Genomic DNA, 13,965 nt, shown 5'->3' with positions numbered 1-13,965 from the left:
ATGTTTGCATGTTGACAGTCGATAAGTAATTTAGCTTGTAGGTACACCACGTAAGTATTTAATACTGCAAAGCTTTCGGTCGGTTAACCCGGGCCTTCATCAGAGCAATCACCTGAATACACATTTAATGAATACACATTGAATGAAGGAAGGCTATTTCTTTGGTGGATGAAATAAACTAAATTTTCATTTCCTTTAAAAAACAAAAAAGTTTAAATAAAGTTTCAAATTATGAGCTCCATAAGCCCCATTCTACCCACGACTCCCCAAGTCTCACATTCGGGTTGAATTCGTGATGGGTCGTAATTTGTCGGCAATTCGCGGCAAAGTTTGATTTTGTCTCGTGAAGAATATATTAAATAAAACTGTTCACTAAATCGTTTTTTTTGCAAATAAAAGCGATCAAAACTTTTCAGGGAGAAAGAAATTTATTATAGAAATGTCTGGCAAGCGAAGATCTGCGTTCAGTGTGTATAAAATGCAAGGAAGAATGTCCGAAAGCGGTGCAAATTTGCACACAGAAGACACTCAGTCTCAGAGTGACCATGAGGATGTGAAATCAGCAAAAATTGATAAAAATGAAAACGAAATAGCCAGTAATAACATGCCAGGAGGGAAAAAAGCAAGACTTGTAGAGTCCTCTGTGGAAGGTGGCAAAAATAACAAAACAGGCAAAAGTAAGCAGTTGTCCAGAGCTTCAAAGCTTCGACAGAGTATAGGAAACATTGGTTTGCATAAAAAAAGGAAGGACAGGAAGAAAATAGTGAATGAAAATGGTGAAATATCAGGAACAGACTCTGATAAGGATAACATGAGGATGAGGAGGGATACACTAGACATGTCACCAGGTATCAATGTTAAAACAAAGGAAATGACCTCAACTGGATTTTTATGCAAAGTTAACTCAGAAAATGATGTTGCTGAACTGCCAAGAAAGACCTTTGAGTGGCTAATTAGCCCTGTTAAAACTGAGAAATTTTTCAGGTATTCTGAGATACAGATTTGAATTGGGGATTAAAGGTATATATGGGCCCATAATATATTGGGATTCCTAAAAATAGTAAAATAAAATTATTTTCTGACTAACCAACTATTTAATATAATAAGTAAGCTTTATGTATTTTAATGAGCCCTGGCTAGAAAAGTAGTTATAGTATTTTTGCTAGTCTGTGCATAGAATGCATTGGTTAAAACAACCTTTTTATTTTAGTGACCTTTGGGAGAATAAACCACTCTTGCTCAAAAGACATGCTGAAGATTACTATGATGGCATTTTTAGAGCTGATGATTTGGATAGGATATTGCGGCAGGTAAAAATTTTTTGTTTACAAATTTCAGTGATCATTATTTTTAGACCTATGCACATAGGCATAACAATAAAAAACCCCTCCCCTGCCTATATATGTGTAGGTACTTAGAAGCATTGAGCTCATATGTATATGCAATTTGGTAATATATCTACTATCTAGTGAATCTGCAATGCATATGCAATTTGGTGATATATCTACTATCTAGTGAATCCTCAATTGCTGGAGAGGACTTAGATTAATTGTCAAATAAAACTCAACTTCTTGGTTTGTAAAGAAGGGTTACAGTGGCTTCTGTGCACATCAGTTCTGTTGATAACATTGGGGGACTCCATGACTTAGAAAATGCCCAAATTTTGCATGTTTAAATAAAACAAAACATTTTCTTACATTACCGACTGTATAACCCACCTTTAACAAACAACTAGGCCAGTTATGAAAGCCAGATAGCACTATATCCACTGGCTAGTGGTTTTTTCAATTGCTTAGTATTCTTAAATTGAGGATACTCTTTATTAACTGTTGGTCCCACAGGTCAAATTTTATTGCTTTTCGAGCATTTTTAGAATGGATGAAAATATCACTATCCAGTGGATAGCACTATCCAGCCTTCGTACAACGAACCCCAGTTTAATATCTTTTGAAATAAACTATATTTTGGTTTCAAATTCATCCCAGAGCCATAGTTCTCATAACTAAACAGATATAATCGATTAAATACTGTAGAACAGAATTTCTCTTTTGACAACCCTTCAGAACATTAATTGGCTGAAATATGACCAAGAGATCACCATGTATTTGTATATTGAATGGTAAACGCTGTACAAATCTCTGTAAGGATAAAACCTACAGCAAATGTGCCTTAATATTGATGCCTTTACTTATTTTTCTTCAGAATAATGTGCAATTTTCTGTAAACCTTGATGTTACTTCGTATAAGGATGGTCAAAGAGAGACACACAATCCTTCTGGAAGGGCCTTAGCTCCAGTCGTTTGGGATTTTTATCAGGTAAGTCAGTGAGGGGATCAAAGCTGTTAGTAATGCAATAAAATGTCTGTATAAAGCTGGCAGTGATCATGATGCCATGGTAAATTCAAACCAACCAGGGCTGCTGAACCATCTAAAAAGTGGTGGTGGGGAGGCATAACAAAAAAGGGGGGCACATATTGATCTTTTTAAAAAGTATGGAGGAACTGCACCACACCTGCAACCACCCTCCCCTTCTGCTACCCTTCCAGACCAGTCACAATTTTTATCCTTCTCTAGAATGGTTGCTCTGTTCGTTTGCTCAACCCTCAAACATTTTCAGACTCTGTGTGGAAACTTAACGCAACTTTACAAGAATACTTTGGCTCATTTGTCGGAGCGAATGTGTAAGTAATAAAGTAACAACAATAATTCTACTTTTACGAGATGTAAATTTGCCAACTAATATACGTCTCTCGCACTTACATTTTGAAGTCTGCTAATTTACATCTCTTGAAAGCAGAATTGCAAGTTGCAAGGAAATTGCCCCATGTAACCAGGTCTTTATACACCCTGTAGATATCTTACACCTCCTAACAGCCAAGGTTTTGCACCTCATTATGATGATATCGAGGCGTTCGTACTGCAGTTAGAAGGAAAGAAACACTGGAGGCTCTACGCTCCCCGGAGAGATGGTGAAGTTCTCCCACGTTTTTCAAGCGGTGAGTTTTTGCCTCTTTCTTTCCGCTTCTTTTAAAAAAAAGGGCATGTACACAGTAAATTTGTGCAATGCCCGTACATATATAAAGACCCATTTATCCATGCAATTTTTGCTTCGGATTTACACTGTAGATGCGATTTTCACCTTTTGATAAATTCATGTGAACGAGAGTTGCAGTTGTTTAAATGAGACAACTTATGCATCATAGCTTTCACAACTATTCGCTTTTTGCCATTTATCCAAAGATGAGCGAAAAGTTAAAACAGGCCCTTAAAGTTTGAGACGGGAAAATCAAAGCAATCGAATGTTTCACAAAGTAGCATAACCTATTCAAGGTCCATTCCTATATTCTTCACTTGCTTATTTATGCCCTCAAATAAACCACAGAATATTTTTTATCTGAAATCATCTCTACGATTATTATTAAACTGCGAGGGCTCAATAATCTGAATTTTCCTGATCCCCCTTTAGCGTATTTCAATTTATTAAATTAATTAAAAAACCTTGATGAAACCTTGATAAAAAAATTAAAATAATTAAAAAACCCTTTCGCCAAGTTACGAAGTATGGCAGTAATACAGTTTGGATTACCATACACAAGGTTTGCTACCATAGCATAAATAAGGTTGATCAAAGGGAAGTAAAATTTGAGGTGTTTATATAAAGGCCAAGCGAATTATCGATTAAATGACCGGTCAACAATCATTTCCACTGTCGATCCGTAGAGGTGATGTTGATTGATGCTTGATCTTTTAAACGGAGGACATATCAAGCTTCTGTCGATCTTGATATAATATTCTGGCCTCGATTCCCCCCTGTGATAGACAGGGGGGGCGAAATTGACACATCAATAAATACGTAACTATAAGATTTACTACAGGTATGTTTCAAAATACGCTCTCTGTGAAAAGTCTAGCTTCTCGTGTTGGAGGAGTTCCATGCTCTGCATGAACTAAAGTATTTAAACGCTTAGGCATATGCGATATAATATAGTTAAGCTCAGTACAGTGAGGATACTATTTCCTACTTTTGTACAACCGCTGGGCTTGGCGACCGTAGGCGACTGTGTACTTTGTGGTTGTGTTTTTGAGTTTGCTGAAGATTGTACATTCGATGGGAGTATTTCTGATGTTGGCGTTGTTGATGATTGTGTTTTTGATGCCAACGGTGATCGCGTTTGCGATGACTGTAGGATTGATTCCGAATAACACAGGTTGCCCAAACAGCACTCCACGTCACACCGTACGAATGGTGACTTCTGGTTGCTCGGGGTAAAATATTGACAGAGTATATTTGGGTTGTCGCATACAGTCTTTGGCAAACAGTCGAGGGAAATATGAGTGTTGTTCATCCGGTCTACGAAAGTGCCTTTGCTACACACTTCGTCTTCGTTGCACGTTTTAGTTCTTGTTTTGGTATCGTGGGGTATCCTCACCTCGTCATCGGCCAAGGAAAACGTTTTGTATTCGAAGCACTTTCGAGGTGTTCTGTGTAATGTCTGATTTTCTAAGCAAAAGCTTTGGGCACAACATCTTAGTTCACAATGAACAAATGTTCCGTTTGTCCCCAGAGTTAACGCGTTACAAAACACATCCGGATTCTTACAATGATGATGGCTGACACAAGCAGAGGCCTGATAAGTTCGATTACTTCTATCTGTCAAAATCACACCACCGCATATCTCGTCCAACTCACAAATTGTAGTCTTCATTTGACTGTATATTTCCACGACTTCTTTAGATTCGATGTTGACCCGAAAAGGGGTGAATATAGCACACGACGCTCTTTGTATATTCGAAATTTTCGTCTTCACAAATTGTTTCGTCTTGTTCAATTCGGCGCATAAATTGCCATCGCAACAAGATATTTCACACGACGTGAATAGTCCATTTGGCAAGCCGTGGCACCATGATTCTGAATTTTCGCAGACGCTTCGATCGAGACAGTCCAAGGCTGTGTATGTTTCATTTGCCGTGTCTGTTATATGTAGTCTAGAGCACCTTTCGTCGTCTTTACACGATTTTGTCGTTATGCCCGAAATTGTTTGTCTCAAAATCGTACCGTCTTTTGAGTTTCTAACCGCGAATGGGGTATATTGATAACAGTCTAACCCACTGGTACTTGCTACAATTTCTGTAAGAATGTATAAGAAAGCACTCGCGGTAAAAAGCATGATTTATTTTGTCGGTTATATGATTCGCCTTCCTTTGAATGAAATATATTTTTATTGCGATGTTAAACATTCGGACAATGTTCAGTCATGCAAATGATTTTATGTTATAGTCTCCCACATTAATTAACTGACTCGAATAATTGTTTAATAAACGGTTTTAAGACTTCCGCGACATACGTTTCTATGGAAATGCTACATTCCATTGTTGGGGTTGGTTATATCCACAATGACTAGGCAAATGAGCCTAAATAAGGAACATGGTTAACGCAACAAACTTTATTTGGTTACTTTTCTCAAACAAAAATCTGAAGGTTTTCATATACAAGTACTTTAAAAGTTTAACAGTTCTAGGGCCGATTGTTGATATAGCTATTTAGCTATAAAGCTGTGTATATCAGACTTACAATTATTAAAAACAACTTTTAACATTTTAAAACTTTAAAATCGTGAAGTTCAATCTTGACCATGCATGCCAAAGGATGAAAAGCTAAGAATATCATGGTCTAGTTGGCAAATATGGTCTGGTTCACAAAAGGTCTGTTAAAATGACCCGCTGAGCCAAGTTTGTTACATAAGTGCGGCTAATACAACTGCTCATAGTTAAGTTACGTTACTTCTTAACTTCTGGTTAGGTTCGGGTCTGCAAAACACCTCTATAAATAGTCTCTAACTGCTGCTGGTTAATTTGGGTTATTTGATCTGCAAATCTCTTTGTACAATTAGTTCTAAACTTCCCCTGGTTAGTTTTGAGTATTTTACCTTCAATACCCTTCTACAATCAGCTGTTCCCAAAATATCTTTATTTACTAATGGTCATAGAGAGAATGGCATGCAGTCTCATCTGCTAATGACCTTTGATAAATGGTAACTGTTGATGGCAAAACCAAAGTTTGTGTGATGTTCATCACATATTCAATTCACCAGCAGTTTATCAAACCCAAAAGCTTCCAGCATTTGTTTCACTGTACAATTGGATTTAAATACGTCTTTTACCATCATATCTTCCTCGATAAAACCGTTAAGTTTACTCGCAGCCAAGTTCTTTGGAAGCGCAAGCGTTTTCGGTTTCTTTTTTACCGTAATCTTTAACGATTTGCATTGATCTGATTTCTTTTCCAATGTGTTCGGAAAATCATTAATCGCCTTTGACCAGTCGTACTCATCTAGTTTCTTTTTACATTCGTGCGGAAAATCACAAAACAGGCCCGGGTGGATTTGGCTTCCGGTGAAGTTGCTGATTGGCACAATCAAAATATACGGCAGCTTTTGACGACCCAATTGAACCATTAAGAGTTTGGCATAAACTAAGCATTGATGAAAATATTGTCTAAGTACATCATTTAAACGTTCGTTCCAAAAAGTTAGAATATCAACCGCCTTCCAGTCCACGATGACGTAATTATTGTCATACCACCCGATTGCGTCAGCCTTTCCACTCCAAAAAGATACATCTAACGTTTTGTTGGTCATGTAGCCATGCAGAGGAAACTCGCTTTGCAAGAACTCAATTCCAGGTAAGTTCTCTTTCACGGCTTCAATAACACTTCTACCTATTCTCCTATCGCTATCGTTTGGATTTTGTTTCGTAAGATATTCGTGCAGGATTTTGTGCCATTCTTGACCTAATTTGGGGCCATACCCAGTCGGTCCTTTTTTCCTCAAATCGGAGAGATAGGTGTCCAAATGTTTCTTGAAGTTTTCCCGTACTTCTTTTACACACTTCAGAAAAGAGACAAAAGTCATCCATATAACATCTACGATATAAGGTCAGTTCTTCGTCTAATAAATGAGAACGGTATGTTTTCTACCGTGCATACAATAAGGAAAATAGTTATTCAGGGAGGAATAACCCAGGTGACATCCCAAAACAAGGAACTCTACTTAAAATTTGCGTGTACTTTATTTATGGGTTAGCCCTTCTTTTTTAAAGCTCCTCCCCCCCCCCTGTGTGGAACGCTATAGCAATATCTCACCGATTAGGTCAGAACTGAAATGTCTTAAGAACCACTTATCTTCATGAAGTATTGAAGTAGACGGATAGGATTCAAAATCAATTTGTTGCTCTTACTTTAGGAAAATAGTGGATTACTTTCACATCTTTCAAATCCGATGGGTTGCGAATGTTCACATTCGGCTTAACCTTGACTGTACTCTTCATTATCCCTCTGAGTTTTTCCAAATTTTCTTTGGCTTCTTCTATCTAAACCATTTAACAAGAAAACTACTATTAAACCAATTTATCTTGAAGTAAGAACAGTATAGTGTTATATAACTACACTATTAAAATATTACTATAATAAACATGATATTACCGTCACTTTATCATCCATTACTCTTTAATATTTGACTTAATCGCGAGTGTCTGGGGAATCGCCTCCTTGATTCCCGGTTGCAGGGTTAGATGACGCAATCACTTTCTAACTTCTGATGTTTGGCTCTTTTGTCTTTTATTAATCTTGTGATAAGTATAGCAGCTGCAGTGATGACGCTAGCACGGAAAAGAAAAAGGAACAATTATAGTGGAAGCACAAGAGGCTTATAAAATGGCGTTGTAGAAGTTAACTTTGTAATTTCAGGTTTCTTAAAATAAAATATTTAATCTTTGTTTTAAAATACAACAGCAGCCTGTAACGATGTCAAAACAACTGTTTTGTCATTAAAACAACAAAATAAAAATAGTCTAACTTATCAACTTATTTAAATACAACTTTGGGTTTGTGATCCATGATTAGCGAAAATATCAGGCGAATGTAAATTTTCCATTCTTGTATATTTGATGATGTCTGTATATAATAGACACTTTCCGAATTTATTCTCAAGCAATGAAAACCATCACACTAACAATACATTACATTGTCCGTCTCGTTTCCAAGCTATTGATTTGTGTGCACTCAAGAAAATTCGAGAACTGTCTATTGGGGAGCTCCAGCTCTCATATATTATTTATTTATGGAGTTGACGCAGTAGTCGAGTTGGTCTTTTGCTCAATCGATCAATACTTAAAATGTTCACAACTTAAAATATTTATCATCAGTGACTAGTAAAAATTTCAAACATCTCCTTTGTGAACCTTATTTTACAACTTACTACATATACCACTTTTTTAATCGAATTAAGCTTTCTGTGACGTAATGGTAAAAATGCTCGACCACTCCTAATATAAAACGCAATTGATTCACGTAAGAACTTTGCAGCCATAGACAAAAGACAATAGTTTCGCTTTTCATAAAGTTACAGCACATTTAATTATGCAATCAATGAAGCGCGAAGCATCATGCATGAGAACTAAATGAAAGTTCAGACTACCATATACGGCGAAGAGCATTTTCGCATTTGCTCATCTCCCCATCTAATGATACGTCGTCTATATAATATTGGATCTTTCGCTAACCGGAGAGACTTGTACGGCTGCATGATTTCACTTTTTCAAGTAAATTGTCACAGTCAAGAATAGCTTCTTCAGAAAAGAAGCACGCCTAACGAGAGTCTACATATATATGAGACAACCACTTGTGCATTCCTTAGACCAGAAGCAAAACTACCTACTTGCTGAGGGCAATTAGCCCTTTTCCACTATAACTTGGCATAGCTTTGCAGCTATGTCCCCCTTATAAGTGAGAGATCTCCTTGCGACATCGAAGCAGTTAAATATTTCGTACTGAACAAAAAGACGCTATCGTCATCATTAGCGTGCATTGAATTTCATTGTGCAGCATATATTCAGGTGTATTCCAAGAATTGAATGTTATTCACAAAATTTAGGTTGTTATGGTGACAAAAGCGTTTGATTATATCAAATATGTTTTAGCATAGTATAGACATAGTATTATACATATAAAATCAAGCATTCCTATTCCAACAAAACTTTTATATTTCAACGGGTATACCATTATAGGAACGTCCTGCGTTGCGGACAAAGTCCTAATTGGCGGTTAGAGTCGCCTTACATTTATATATGATGATAATGATGATGCATGATCTCTCGAATTTTTGTGTAGTTAAGCGTTACTCTGGTGCAGCTGACACAGAATTAACTATCCTTTGCATATATACCTTAAAACCTCTTCTTGATTCCGTTTCCCAAGAATATATGTATATTGTATATATGATATAGTCTCTGTACCTCTCTTTTTCCGCCTATATACGTATACTGCGTTCGTATGTATACATTGTTCTAGTATATTATAATATTATCGCCACCCGCTCGTAACGTGTTGTAAATATTGGATCTTTCGCTAAGCCGAGAGAACGGCTGATTTCATTTCCACAAGTAATTTGTCATAGTCAAAAATAGCTTCTTCGGAAAAGAAGCACCCATAAGTGAAGTCTAGATATGAAACAACCACTCAGTGTGCAAAGACGGAAGAAAAACTGCGAACCTGCTGAGGTCAATTAGCCCTGGCATAGCGTTGCAGCTATGTCGGTTATGAGACCGAGAGATCTCCTTGGGACGACGAAGCAGTTAAAAAATGAATATTGTGTACTGAACAAAACGACGCTATGGTCATCATTGGCATGCATGTATGAATTTCATTGACATTGTGCAGCATATATTGAGGTGTATTCCAAGAATCGAATGTTATTCATTATAGCAAATGTATTTTAGCATAGTATAGACATAGTATTAACATATAAAATCATAAGTATTCCTATTCCAACAAAACACTTATATTTCAACGGGTATACCTTTATGGAAACGTCCTGCATTGCGGACAAAGTCCTAATTGGCGGTTAGAGTCGTCTTACATTTATATATGATGATAATGATGATGCATGATCACTCGAATTTTTGTGTAGTTAAAAGTTACTCTGGTGCAGCTGACACAGAATTAACTATCCTTTGCATACCTTAAAACCTCTTTTTGATCCCGTTTCCCAAGAATATATATATTGTATTTTCAACCGTGAATGATATAGTCTCTGTACCTCTTTTCTCCGCCTATACTTATACTGCGTTCGTATGTATAGATTGTTCTATAATATTATCTATCTGGCTTTAATCATAATTCGTGTAAATGACAATTCATGTATTCATGAATATATTTTATTCACCATGGTCACAAGATAAACAAACTTAAAATAGACAAAAGACAATAGTTTCGCTTGTCAGCAGGTCACAGCACGTCCAATTACGAAGTGAATGAGGTTTGTGAGGAAGGTTCAAAGTTTGATCACATGCATGTACCAAGAAACCAAATATCTCTTTATGCTGGTTGCCACTTGACTCATTGACATAACGTCATTTTGAGAAAGGTTTTCATAAGGCGAAGCGTCATATAAAGCTAACTTTTATGAAATAAATTACTGTTAAGGCTGATTCTTTTTTTTTGCGATAATATAATTTATAACATGTTTGATAATATAATTTATATACGAGTGAACTATACCGGGTGGCGGCGACCTCAGACGTTTGATTTATTATTGAGAAAATTTATTTGACGTTTGATTTATTATTCGAATATAAATACCTCAGTTCGTGCATAAACATGGCTGAATCCCGGAAAGCCTAGCGTAAATTTTGATATATAACACGAGCATGCATTTCGTTTAATATTACCAAGATATTGGCAAATCAATTCAATTTAATTTATGCGCATTTTCGTGAACAAGAAATATTAATTTTAGGTCTAACGATATTAATTTTTATAGACAATTTGCGGGAAGAAGATATTGGAGATCCGGTCTTAGATATAGTTTTGGAACCCGGGGATTTACTATATTTTCCACGTGGAACAATACATCAGGTAAAGTAGTATGGCGCGTCCCATCTCTTGTCATTTTTGAATATTCAGCAAAATTTAGTTTCGCCAATTCCATAGTGCAAATCTGCTTAAGGAATGGTAATATACTGTCGCATGTCATGGTTGTAGTATATCTGCATGTCGATTTTAAAAAAGATGAATTTTCTGAAGATTCGCAAGTCTGCGTGTTATAGGCAGATACATTGGATGGACCTCATTCGTTACACATCACTTTATCGACATACCAGAAGACATCTTGGGGAGATTTTATGGAAGAGGTTAGTTTGCCAGTTTCGATATAGTTGACGACTAGCCGATTATTATAACGTGATCCTTTCATACGTGTTATTACCAGGGCCGTAGCTAGAAGCTTAATTGGGGGGGTGCATATTCATATATTCGTCGTATGCCCGAATGATTTCTTTTGTATGCTATTGTTCCTATGGCATATAAACATGAATATATGAATATACACCCCCCCAATTAAGCGGTCTAGCTACGGCCCTGGTTATTACAATTCAACAAATCAAATTTCCCATGTTCAATTCCGGAAACAATTAATCCGAGAAACTCAATTGTGTTAGTTTCGTTCGCCTTCACAGTTGCTGCCTAAGGCATTGCAAAACGCTATTGAGGAAGACGTTGAATTCCGACGTGGGCTTCCATTAAACTACCTTAGCTCGATGGGATTTACGAACGCCGAAACGGTAAGTTCTCAGATGCAAATATTTCCAGGGAGGGTGAAAAAGAATTCCAGGGGGGTGCCCCACCCACACATCTCAAAATCCGAGCATGCATATCTGCAGCTTGTTTTTCTTTTTTTCACTGAACAATTTTTCTGAAAATCCACCTTATTAGTTTGGCTTCAAAAAGCGACACCCCATAGCTACACGGCAGAAGAATTTTAACCGAATCTTGATTGATTGTGTCCTATTTCATGTATTTCATTATTTCTAGTCGAGTAAAGAACGTTCAGAATTCCTTCGTCGGGTGGAACAACTTCTCATGAAGTTGATCTCCCATCTCCCAATTGATGCCGCTGTTGATCAGGTAACTGAAATATAGTAATATACAATTACTTAATGGTTCCGCGCGCTTTTCTCTCCCGCAACATTCCCGCGTGTTTGGATCAGGCCATCCAAACCAGTGAACTGATCCAAACACGGAAACCATTAAGTAATTGTTTTATAAAGAAACAACGACAAGGCCTGAATTTAAATTTAAATTCTTTAAAATGGCCTGATCACACGGGCTTCGACCAATCAGAACACGCGTTATATACATGTTATTTTATAACAAAAGTTACTAATATTCGCGTTTTTATCTAATATTCGCGTTTATCATCGCGTTATATGACTCATATCTCGTATGTTTCAGATGGGAATCAAACACATTCATAACAGTTTGCCACCTGTCCTAAATAGAGGTACGCTATATGTTTTTGAAACGATAAGACTCTGATTCATAAAAATCATTACAAGCCCCTATACTCGAGTGGAAATACGATGACGATATTCCTCTCAATTAGTTTGAGTGTGAGCTTTTAGAAATTAGAATACTGGCGCGAAAGGTTATTAGCTCTTGTCTCGTAATATTCTTGAAATTTTGCGTTGTGAATTAATAATTAAATTATCAATTTGTAGAAAACACCATGTAAATGAATAAATTATGGTTCATGCATAAACCAATTCACGTGGTGTTTTCCTGTCTCATAGATGAGAAAGATTGCAGCGTATTTAACGTCGGCGCACGATGGCAAGATGGCCAGATTACAAATGCTGTTCAACTCGATGAAGATACAGAACTAAGACTGGTTCGTAAAGATTCTGTGAGGTAATACTCCCTAATGTGCACAAGATCACAGACACGTAAATTACGATCGTCTCATGAGTTGTAGACAGTTGCTAATCAATGGGTGGAGTCAATTTGGTGCGGGGGGGGGGTTGGGGATGAAGAAATATTTTGCAGGGCAAGTCTTATAATAAGTGAAGGGAACATCGCATAAAACCATTAATTACTTTTGTGAAGGGCGACAACAATATTAGGGGGGTGAACACAACAAAATTAGGGGGGGGGTACCACTGTCGTGCAACTGACGAAACACTTCGCTACTTCGTAGTTGAAATTGTGTTGTTTTTTAGACTTGTTGCAGATGAGGAGGGAGTCACTCTTTACTATAATATGGAGAACTCTCGAGTTTATCATGAACAAGAACAACAATACATGGAGTTTGCTTCCGAAGTATGAATCCTATAACTTCTTCTCATGAACAGTTTTGGTTGCTCTCTGCCAATGAAAACTACCCAATTAATAGCAGATTACATTGCCTCTGTTGTTTTCATTGATAACCAGAGGATTGGTTATTTTTTAAAATAAAATTTTTGGGAATTGCATTAATTCTTTTATACCGGTACTACTTTGAGTTTTACATTTTCCAGGGGTCACCAATAATTGAACAGATGATAAAAGCATTTCCAAACTTTGTTGAAGTCAAGAATTTGCCTGGTGATAACATGGATTATAAGGTCAGTTTAGGCAGAAAACACTTCATGTGAGCAGAGCCTAGGCACCTCTTGCTAAGTCAAATGTGGTACCTAACAATACCACTTAGTTGGGATTGTGAGTAGGTCAGTAGGATGGGTTTATCTTCAGGTGTATTTTTTCTCCAAAAGTAGTCAATCATTGAAGTTAGATGATGAAACAAATCATTGTGTTTAACCATAATTTGTGATGGTGTCTTTGACTTAGTTGACAATTTTTAGCTTTTTGATTTTTTTCTGTCTAGATTGATTTGTTAACAATGTTATATGAGAAAGGAATCGTTATCACAAAGGAACCTCTAATTGCCAATGATACTACATGAATACATCACATGCTATATTTGCTGCAGGTAGTCTGATCAAAGTAGTACTGCACATCCTCTAATGCCGGTAAGTTCAGAAACATTGCCAAGTCACTAGGGTGAGTACAGTCTAGATAGAATAGGAATTTTATCTATTACTCAGTCTTCAATAACAAATACAAAACGTATGTATGCAGAGCTCTATCCATATGAC

At 36.8% G+C, this 13,965-nt stretch overlaps 2 protein-coding genes across 2 annotated transcripts; one reads left to right on the top strand and one right to left on the bottom strand.

The window, feature by feature from the left end:
* The first annotated feature begins 335 nt into the window (after nt 1-335).
* LOC114522136 (ribosomal oxygenase 1-like) lies at nt 336-13,789 on the top strand. Its single transcript, XM_028542767.1, has 14 exons — nt 336-984; nt 1,211-1,310; nt 2,203-2,316; nt 2,575-2,681; nt 2,854-2,996; nt 10,818-10,912; nt 11,104-11,187; nt 11,512-11,616; nt 11,867-11,959; nt 12,287-12,335; nt 12,625-12,742; nt 13,051-13,150; nt 13,348-13,434; nt 13,695-13,789. The coding sequence occupies exons 1-14, from the start codon at nt 440-442 to the stop codon at nt 13,770-13,772; spliced, it is 1,818 nt and encodes a 605-aa protein (XP_028398568.1). The 5' UTR covers nt 336-439; the 3' UTR covers nt 13,773-13,789.
* On the bottom strand, nt 5,503-10,122 carry LOC114522139. Its single transcript, XM_028542769.1, has 4 exons — nt 10,017-10,122; nt 7,481-7,656; nt 7,237-7,368; nt 5,503-6,887 (listed from the first exon to the last, which is right to left on the bottom strand). Exons 2-4 carry the CDS (start codon nt 7,496-7,498, stop codon nt 6,081-6,083), a joined length of 957 nt encoding a protein of 318 aa, XP_028398570.1. The 5' UTR covers nt 7,499-7,656; nt 10,017-10,122; the 3' UTR covers nt 5,503-6,080.
* Nucleotides 13,790-13,965: the final 176 nt, after the last annotated feature.

The sequence above is a fragment of the Dendronephthya gigantea genome, unplaced genomic scaffold, assembly GCF_004324835.1.
Source record: "Dendronephthya gigantea isolate DGI-Jeju-01 unplaced genomic scaffold, DenGig_1.0 000022F, whole genome shotgun sequence".
NCBI lineage: Eukaryota > Metazoa > Cnidaria > Anthozoa > Malacalcyonacea > Nephtheidae > Dendronephthya > Dendronephthya gigantea.
The sequence above is the reverse complement of the archived record's forward strand: the minus strand, read 5'-3'. Positions and strand labels throughout refer to the sequence as shown.

Coding starts and splice junctions, on each gene's coding strand:
- LOC114522136 (XM_028542767.1), top strand. CDS start 440: ATGTCTGGCAAGCGAAGATCTGCGTTCAGTGTGTATAAAATGCAAGGA. Junction 2,682..2,853: donor TCATTTGTCGGAGCGAATGT/GTAAGTAATAAA, acceptor TACACCCTGTAG/ATATCTTACACCTCCTAACA. Junction 11,617..11,866: donor GATTTACGAACGCCGAAACG/GTAAGTTCTCAG, acceptor CATTATTTCTAG/TCGAGTAAAGAACGTTCAGA.
- LOC114522139 (XM_028542769.1), bottom strand. Junction 6,888..7,236: donor TAATCCACTATTTTCCTAAA/GTAAGAGCAACA, acceptor TCTTTTCTGAAG/TGTGTAAAAGAAGTACGGGA.